Source organism: Psittacula echo, assembly GCF_963264785.1.
Source record: "Psittacula echo genome assembly, chromosome: 5".
Lineage (NCBI taxonomy): Eukaryota > Metazoa > Chordata > Aves > Psittaciformes > Psittacidae > Psittacula > Psittacula echo.
This window is the reverse complement of record NC_137739.1, coordinates 47,481,639-47,490,703: the sequence shown is the minus strand read 5'-3', so window position 1 is coordinate 47,490,703 and position 9,065 is coordinate 47,481,639. Positions and strand designations below refer to the sequence as shown.

General features: G+C 46.3%; 1 protein-coding gene across 1 annotated transcript; it reads right to left on the bottom strand.

Annotated features, from left to right (window-relative positions):
• Positions 1 to 4,520: 4,520 nt before the first annotated feature.
• Positions 4,521 to 6,094, bottom strand: FOXG1 (forkhead box G1). The gene has a single exon (XM_080617972.1). It carries the CDS (start codon positions 6,059 to 6,061, stop codon positions 4,685 to 4,687), a length of 1,377 nt encoding a protein of 458 aa, XP_080474098.1. The 5' UTR covers positions 6,062 to 6,094; the 3' UTR covers positions 4,521 to 4,684.
• Between the last annotated feature and the right edge of the window lie 2,971 nt (positions 6,095 to 9,065).

Sequence of the window (9,065 nt, the reverse complement as noted above, 5' to 3'; positions counted from 1 at the left end):
ATTCACGCTTATACCACTAAGTACATAGCAGTGACTATCTACAGGCAGACTTCTTCTTTTTCTTTTTTTTTCTTCCCCTTTTCCCCCATCTTAAGCAAAAATACGAACAATTAAAGAATATAGTCACTCATAAACCAGTTAGTTTAGCTCAATGTTCTTTCTTAGGCAAAACTCTGATGTGGTTCAGTCAAAACGTAACGGGAGTGTAGTGGGAGTTTTGCTTGAGTGAACAGTGGATTCGTAGGGATTGAGACCTCACATTAATACAAGTGGTGAGGGGGTGTGCACGTGAATAATAATTTCTGACATAAATCTTAATAATCATCATCAGAAGTTATAAAGAGCAAAATGAAGTCCCGGTTAAACTTTTTTTTTTTTTTTTAAGTACCGGATTAAAAATTATCACTCCCCCAAACTGTAGTTTTGTGCCATTTAAGGCAAAATATATTATTTTTCACTTTCTCTGAAACGTTTTTGTAAGAACACATTCTACGTAACGGATGCTATTTTACAGAAACAAAACAAAAATATTTTAAATATGTCAAAAGTTGGTTGGCCCAATATCGCACTGTGGATTCGAGTTACAGTTTATTATCCCTCAAACACATTTGCAGAAGCAATCTTAAAATCATAATTGGAGGTTTCTTGATGGGCAGATTTCTTCTCCTGCGATCTATGCGAGCAAAGTTAATCACCTCAGGCATCAACTAGGAATATAACAATAGCTCCTTAATTCCCTAAAGACCAGCCGTCCCCCATAAACACTCTAAATTAGGAAATGCTAAAGAAATGACGATAAGACACTGCAACATTCTAGGAATGCGCATGTTTAAATAAATTAAAAAAAAAAAAAAAATCCTAAAAGCTTAGCTTGAGGATTTGCCATGCAAACCACCAAGGAAACAAGTATTAGATATCAGAATAATTGTCTGATTAAAAAAAAAAATAAATAAAAAGAAGAAGATAAAGAATGACCACCACTTCCCGCGCACCAAACTCCAACACCGCACGTTCGGTATAGAAAGAGCCTGCGCAAAGATTAGCCTAAAAGACATCCTCAGCTAACAGAAGGGCTTCTCTGGCTGGGAAGGAAGCAGGCAAAGGTAAAGGCATATCTGGGGCCTTGGCAGTCCTGCTACTATCCATGGGAGTTTGTGGGGTTTTCTTTTCTTTTTTTTTTTTTTTCCTTTACAAAGCCAGTCTCATTGCTGGTAGTATGTATATGGAAACGTGAATAAATTCCCAGCCCAACACCCAGCCCTTCCGCTAGTGTAAGAGAAAGAGGGATAAGTCTGTAGCACCTGAACTGCTTAGGCAGCACTTTACTACAATGAACCTAACTGAGGAGAGCATTGAGAGCGACTTGAGCATTGCTTAAACGAAGTCTGAGAAACGTACATCAGAGCTACCCTTTTCAGGAATTATAATGCATCATGCTTATCTAATTAATGCTTGTTAGCCAACCCCAATCTCCGACATGGCGAGATTGTGCTTTCCTCCATTCTGACTTCTCTTTTTCTTCCTTTTAGTACACTGACAGTGGATTTTTTTGCATTGCAAACTAATACTTTAAGTATGTGCTATTAGATTTCCTGCGGTATACAGCCAATTGAGAGTAGCAAATAATAAATCATTTCCTTTGTCAAATGCAGCAGATGCCATTCTTTTAATTTGCTTTGTCACAAGTATACAAAATGCAGTCTCGAGGCTTAGAGAGTTTTAATCACACGTATTTAATTTTATTATTTCTGGTAGCTTTGTTGTAAAGGTGTTTTGGTTGGGTTTCTTTGTGGTGGTTTGTTGGTTTTTTTTTTTTCCCCGTAACTTCTTTTAATGACAATGGAGGGAAAAACGTGGGACAGTAGGCGCTTCCAAGTGGTGGTATCATCTCTTTATCCCCAAACAAAGCAATCTTTTTTCTCATAGTGATGATTAATTTTGAATTGCAGAAGTGAGAGTGAAAGCCAAGAATATCAGAGATTTCTCTCCTTCTCCCCCACACAGAGCAGAGCTGGGTGTCCCATCTCTCATCTATAACCTTTCACTCCCCTGTCTTTCCTGCAGATCTTCTTGCATCTGTTTGTATATTACTTATTTTCAGATTTCCCATCCCTCTGCTGATTCTTTCAGCATGACAAATATTCTGTTTGCAAGAATACAGATTTGCTATTGCTTCTTAATTCACCCCTCAGCATTTCCAGCCTCCCCCCCCCCCCCCCCCCGCCGCCTCTTTTTTTCCTCTTGTCTGTCTTTCTAAGATCAGCTCTTTAAAGCGTTTGTGATAACATCTCCGACTGAGAGATTATTTTTCATCGGGCCTATTGTGAGCGGTGCCCGGCTTATTGCACGGCTGCGGAGCCCCGTTCAGACTACACAAACGTAACAAATGAACAACTTGTCCTCTGCGGACTCACCGCGGGATCCAATTAGTTTCTAAACCTTTTGCAAAACTTTTCTAATTATTGTCAAGAGTTGCGGCTTTTATAGGCTTCCGTAAACTCATCAAGAAACCAATTCTTTTTTTTAGGATTTAATGCTTCTTAAAATTAGTCCTAGCGTTGCCCCCTTAAAACAATGGGTTGATTCTCCGAGCAGCGGAGTGTGGGGTAGTGGGCTCCGGTGAGCATTGTCGCCAGCAGCCTGATAGCGAAAAAGAGCTCCCTTTCAAAACTTCATTTAAGTTAAACACAGTTTTGGGGTTGGTTTGGGTCCTGCCCCCACACACACCCCACAGCTTTTAAACATCGGTATGCAAGCCCAGCGTCACGTGACACACCCCCCCACACACACCCCCCCGCCTCCCCGCAATTTACCGCAGCTTCACCACCCCGCCCCCCCCCCCACTTCCTCGTCCGGAGGGCGAGAGGGGCAGGGGAGAGGGCTTCCAGCTCAAAAACTACCCCTGCTTTCGCAACATCAAAGCCAAAGTGTTTGCAGCATTAAAAGTCTATACATACATATAGGATAGATACTTCCGGAAGAGTGTTCCTTTAAAATAAGGACTGTATTTTATACACAGACGTACCATAGCTTTCTAAATTTGATCAACTGATTCTATGAGAGCTAATATGTATATGTATATACACACACATACACGTTCCTCGTTAATAGATCTTCAATTATCATAGAGTTGAAATTGATCTCTTTCAGCAAAATAATTCTTTGAATGCATTTCAGAGATTGCAAGAACAACACGTATCTATGTAATCATGCAATCATGCAAAAATACCTTTTTTCTATTGCGTACATAAATACTTAATTTTTAAAAGTATGTATATATAATTACATATATACGTACACGATTTTGAGCATCTTCAAACTAAAGCAGAGGTTTTAGTAAGACACCCTACCTCGCACTAACATTTTTTAAGCAGACTTGATAAGAGTTCTGCCCCAAAACGGACATCACAACAGTGGCCGTAGTGTTTAGTGAAATACCGTGATCCCTTATATTTGAAAATACTGCTGTTAAAGACAGTATAATGGGGGAAGGGAGGAAAAAAAGGTGTGTGTGGGAGAAATGAGCATGTAAAAAATGGTGGACTGCTGTAATACGCAATGCTCTGATCTCCCTGTAACTTTAAAGCCTCCGGCATATTAATTTTAGTTAATAAAAGAGACAAAAAACCTATCAAGTATATATGAATTTAGCCTATTTTTTTATTTCTGTGTGTTCATAGTAAACATTTTTGTAAGTGACAAACACGGGCATATGACCACAGTATCACAATCAAGAAATTTTAAGACGACATTAACAATCACTCAAATTTATGCGGCATTTGCGCAACACAGGTTACATATTTGCAAGGTTTACCTATAAGTACAATAGGTATTAACATTTCACTACATTTAGAAAAAAAATAAAGGTGACCTGTTAGTGACCACATACATCAAAATATACACAACACAAACTGAAGGCAATCATTAATTTTGTCCCCTTCTGATTCATTTGAACGGGCAGTGCTGCAAACTGAAATAATGTTGTTGTTTTTAAAATTACTTCGTACACTGAGTGCATTTTCTAAAACCCAATCTTTGGTCTAAAAGTAAACAAACAAACGAACAAACAAAAAAAAAAAAAAAGGAAACAAAAAAAAAAAGAAACCCCAAAAAAGCAGTTCAGTAAAGAAAAGGCTAAAATAAGAAATGGCCAAAATGTAGTTCTCGGGCATCTTTCGGTATTAATTCTGCTTAAATACAAATTACGTTTTAAGTTTTCTATAGTTTTCGTAAATTTAGTGGTGGTTTGTGGTTTTGGTTGTGGTTTTTTTTTTTTTCTTTTTTTTTTTTTTTTCCTCTCAAGGTCTGCACCCACCGACATATCCATGATAACTTATAATACTGCAAACATTGAGAATCTGGCGGCTTTTACTGATAGGCTTATCGTATTTGAATAAAAAATTGCAAAAGCAGTCACTATTTAGATACACATTCTACTATAATTTTGTCTTCCAAACTTCATAGTCTACAATGTAATCTCCCCACATTGCACCTTGCTGACACTCCTCACCTTGGTGGAATAATAAACAACCCTAAAGACTGAACAAACGTACAGAAAATGGGGGACTTAATAAAAAATACCTGGACTTTTTTGTTTTGCTTTTTTTTTCTTTTCTTCCTTTTAATTATCATTTACAATGCAAATGTGTGTAAAATGTTCACTTACAGTCTGATCCCATGGATGTTAATGTATTAAAGGGTTTGAAGAAGACCCCTGATTTTGATGTGTGAAATAATCAGAAAGTCCTCCGGAAAGTCCCGTTGTAAAACTTGGCAAAGAAGGTCTTAAGGACTCACAGGGGAGAGTGGAGGGCGCCTGTGGCGACGTGGATGAGGAGGCTGCCCTGGCCGTCATTGAAGTGCTGCTTTGAGAAGTCATTGAAGGGTGAGGAACATGGGGGAAAAAGTAACTCGTCTGTCCTGCTAGGAGGTTTACAGAGCAGGGGTTTAGGGAATAGGTGCCGGAGCAGGGAACTGACAAGCCACATGGCACTGAGGCAGCCAGAGCTGCTGCTGTGAGGTGATGAGTGGCATAAGGTATCTCTCCATTGACTAGTCTATCAACACTTAACCCATTGGACGTGGAAAAGGAGTGGTTGTTCCCCAAGGAGTTTTGAGTCAACACTGAGCTGTAGGGCATGGGGTGGCTGGGGTAGGCGGAGGTGGTCCCGTTGTAACTCAAAGTGCTGCTGGCCCGGGGGTGATGAAGGGAGAGGAAGGGGGACATAGGCCAGTACAAGGATCCTGCCCTGTCCATGAATGTCAGTCCGGTGGAGGTGAGTCGGGCACCCCGCTTGAAGGCCAGCTTGGCCCGCGAGGTGGTGGAGCGCCGGCGGAGCTTTCCGGTGGTGCCTCCGATGAAGACGTCATCGCTGGAGGGGTCCAGCATCCAGTAGTTCCCTTTGCCCGGGTCGTCGTAATGCCGGGGCACCTTGACGAAGCACTTATTGAGGGAGAGGTTGTGGCGGATGGAGTTCTGCCAGCCCTGCTTGTTCTCCCGGTAGTAGGGGAAGTTCTTCATGATGAACTCATAGATGCCGTTGAGCGTGAGGCGCTTCTCGGGGCTCTGCCGGATGGCCATCATGATGAGCGCGTTGTAGCTGAACGGCGGCTTCTCGTACTTGCCGTTCTTCTTCTCCCCTTCCTTCCCGCTCTCCCCGTCCTTGGCCCCCTCCGCCGCCCCCTTCTTCTCCTCTGCCGCCTTCTCCTTCTCCTCCAGCTCCGCCGCCGCCGCCGCGCCCGCGTCGCCTTTGCCCGCCAGCATGTCCGCCTTGGCCACCTCCAGGGCGCCGGCGGCGGCGGCAGCGGGGGCCGGCAGAAGGAGCTGGCCCTTCTCCTCGTCCTCTTCCTCGGCCGCGGCCGCTCGCTGAGGCTGTTGCGGCGGCGGCGGGTGGTGATGGTGGTGATGGTGGTGGTGGTGGTGATGGGGATGGTGGCTGTTGTGGTGACTGTGGCTGCTGTGGTTGTTGTCGCTCTGGACGGCTTCGGGCACCAGGCTGTTTATGCTAAAGGAGGATTTCGGCAGCATTTTCACTTCCTTCCTATCTCCCATGTCCAACATCACACACTAGTCTGAGGGGGAAAGTTGCAGCGGCCGAGGGAGCAGCCCGCGGAGCGGCGGTGGCCGAGGCGGCGGCGGCCGAGGCGGCGGCGGCAGCAGCGGTGGCAGCGGTACCACCGGCGGCGGCGGCGGCAGCGCAGTTGGACCGCAATCTCAAGCGCTGGCAAGTCATGTAGCAAGAACAGGAACCGCCGGAGAGGGAAAAAAATAATAGTAACAATAATAGTCACCAATCAGATAAAATCAAACCGAGTCAGAGCGGAGGAAAAAAAAAAAAAAAAAGGAGAAAAAGGAAAAAAAAAAAACCCTCTGAAAACCCAACAAAAAAAAAACAAAAAAAAAAACAAAAAAAAAACAAAACCAAAACAAAAAAAAACCCACACAAACACACACAAGAAAAAAAAAAAAAAAAAGCTACTTCATGGTGCCGGTTCCCCCGGCACGGCAGAGCAGGGGGGAGAACGGAGCAGCCGCAGCCGCGGGTCGGCGAGGAGCGAGCGGAGCCGGGCGGTACGGACCGCCGGGGCCGCAATTAATTTCAGAGCTGCCGACACGCACCGCCGCTGTAAAACATTTTTTGGTTTAACCTTTCCCACCGGCCGCCCAATCAGGGCCGGCGGCGTGCCCGCGCGTCGGCCCGCCCGCCGGCCAATGGCGGATCGCCGCCCCGCCCTCCGCCTGCCTCCGGTCCGCCCCCTGCCGCCGCCGCCGCCGCCGCCGCCGCCGTGGCTCCTGCGGCGCAGGGATACCGGCTCAGGGGCGCATCACCACGGCGGTTTGCAGGCACCCCCCCACCTTCTGCCCCCCCCTCCAACCTCCCGCCGCCCGACACAAATCCCCTCACGCCAAACAGACAGCGCCTGTCCCACGGCTACGAGCCCGGCCGGGTTTTAGTACTTCCTAGTTTCTCCGGTGGACTAAAGCTGCCCCGTCGCTCTCTGCCCCCTCCTCTGGCGGCGGAGGAGGCGGGTTGGGAGGCCGGGTGGGAGAGGAGGCCGCGGCGCACCGGGGGCGGAGGTACTACTTCGCGGATCCCGCCGAAGTCACTCGGCAAATTTATTTTTTCTAGGCCCCGGTTATTTGTTTTTTTACCAAGAGAAAAAAGAAAAGAAAAAATAGTAATCAGCTGGAGAGGACGCGGGCGGTGGGGCGGGCCTGCAGCCGACACTGGCCGGGGTCCGTCGATGGCCCGAGCGGGACGGAGGCCGCGGCCTGCCAGGGAAGACGGTGTCCCGCGGCCCGCTCGGCTCGTGCCTGCCGCGGCACGGCATGCGAGGTGGCAAGGCACGGCAGCGGAAGAGATCTCTTCGCTGTCCTCCTCTCCGAGCTCTCCCCTTATCCCTGACGGGCGGGCGCAGCACCAGGCCAGTGACGGAGCCGGACTCTGGGCTTCGCGCTTCGGGCTTAGCGCCCGACTCCCCGTCCACAGCCCGATGCGGCGGTGGGTCCTCCCGTGTCCGCCTTGGCGCTGCCGGTTGGCTCCAGCCAGGAAACCTCAGGCCGCGTGTCAGGTGTAAAAAATAAATGCTACTACTAATAACCCAGGAAATATATATAACACGATTTTTTCCACTCCCCCCGGCCCGGCCCGCGGTGTCCGGCCATGGGGGATTGGTGTAGTGTCGCTGGGGGAGGGGAGCTGTCTGGGGCCCGCGACTCGGCTGCTGGAGGGGCAAAAGAACCGGGCTGGCACTGCCTCTTTCTGCCTGCTCCCCTCACTTGCAGGCGGTGGCAGAGAGTCAGGCTCGGGGCGGCGGAGTCCCTGGGCCTAGGGGCTGGTGTTCACCGGCCGCACCCCTTTGGGCCTCACTGTGAGCGTGAGAAGGAAAAAAACCAGCCCTGAAACAAAGCGAAATAAACCGCGGAGCTTTCTCCCTCGGGAGGTAGAAGGGGAAACGTACTGGATGGAGAGCGTGCTGATCGCGCTCGAACCGAAGCAGAACGTAGAGCGCCGCGCTCAGTGCCCGAAAGTTTACTTTCGTTCTGTAAGAAAAGATAATCCGTAGAAATAATAGGTGCAGCTCAACCCCAGCTGAAACAATCTGTCCCGGGGAAATTCAGGTTAGAGCTCTCTGCAGCAAAAGCGGTTGTGTGTGGATATGCGTTTTGTGTATGTGTTTGTGTGTGTGGATGTGTGTGTGTGAGAGGGAGAGAGAGTGTGTAAGAAAGAGAAAGTAAATAAGGAGAACAATTACAATGGGCCGGTAATAAACAATTGCAATTGGGAATGGCATGAACTCTGTGCATTGGATTAACCTCGAATGACCTTACCACAATTGTATTTATTTATCCAATTTCATAACAGGTTGCTACTGACAAATAAAAAAAAAAAAAAAAAAAAGAGATAAAAGTCAGTGATCAATAGCGCTGATTATTTTACTTCTTACCTCCTTTTTTTTTTTCTTTTTTAGAAATGAGGTTAACAAAAATCACATCAATTTGTAATTATTTCATTGCTTAATACTGAAGTCAATGCATGAGAATTCTCGAGAAAGAGTGCAGTGTGGAGGATATGGCTTGAGTCGACCATGGCAAAGGGTAAGAGGAAAGGTAAGATTCCTGCATATTATTATGATTATGATGATCATTAACTAATATGAGTCATTATGGTGCACTAGGATTCCCATTAGGGTGGCTGGGCCCAGTGCATTTTCCTACTCGGTCTAGCATGTAATGATTCGGTGTAACCGGATTCTTGAGAAAGGACAGGTTACGTAAACATTTACTGATGTGGAGTAACTATACTATTTGTACTCTGATATGCAGGAAGGAAAGTGTTGATTAACACAGAAGAAAAAAAAAAGCGAAATTAGCTGATTGCATGCTCATAAGTGCAAGCTGTCATTGAACTGCTTTTAAAATAGACACAGCTGGGTGTTTGTGTTGAAAAATTTCTTGTGTTTTTGCTAATACTGAAATAAGCATGATTTTGTATACCAAACATTTTCAGATCATTAAAATTTGTAATCTGTGCTGGTTTTAAACACAAAGAAAAGAAACAGAT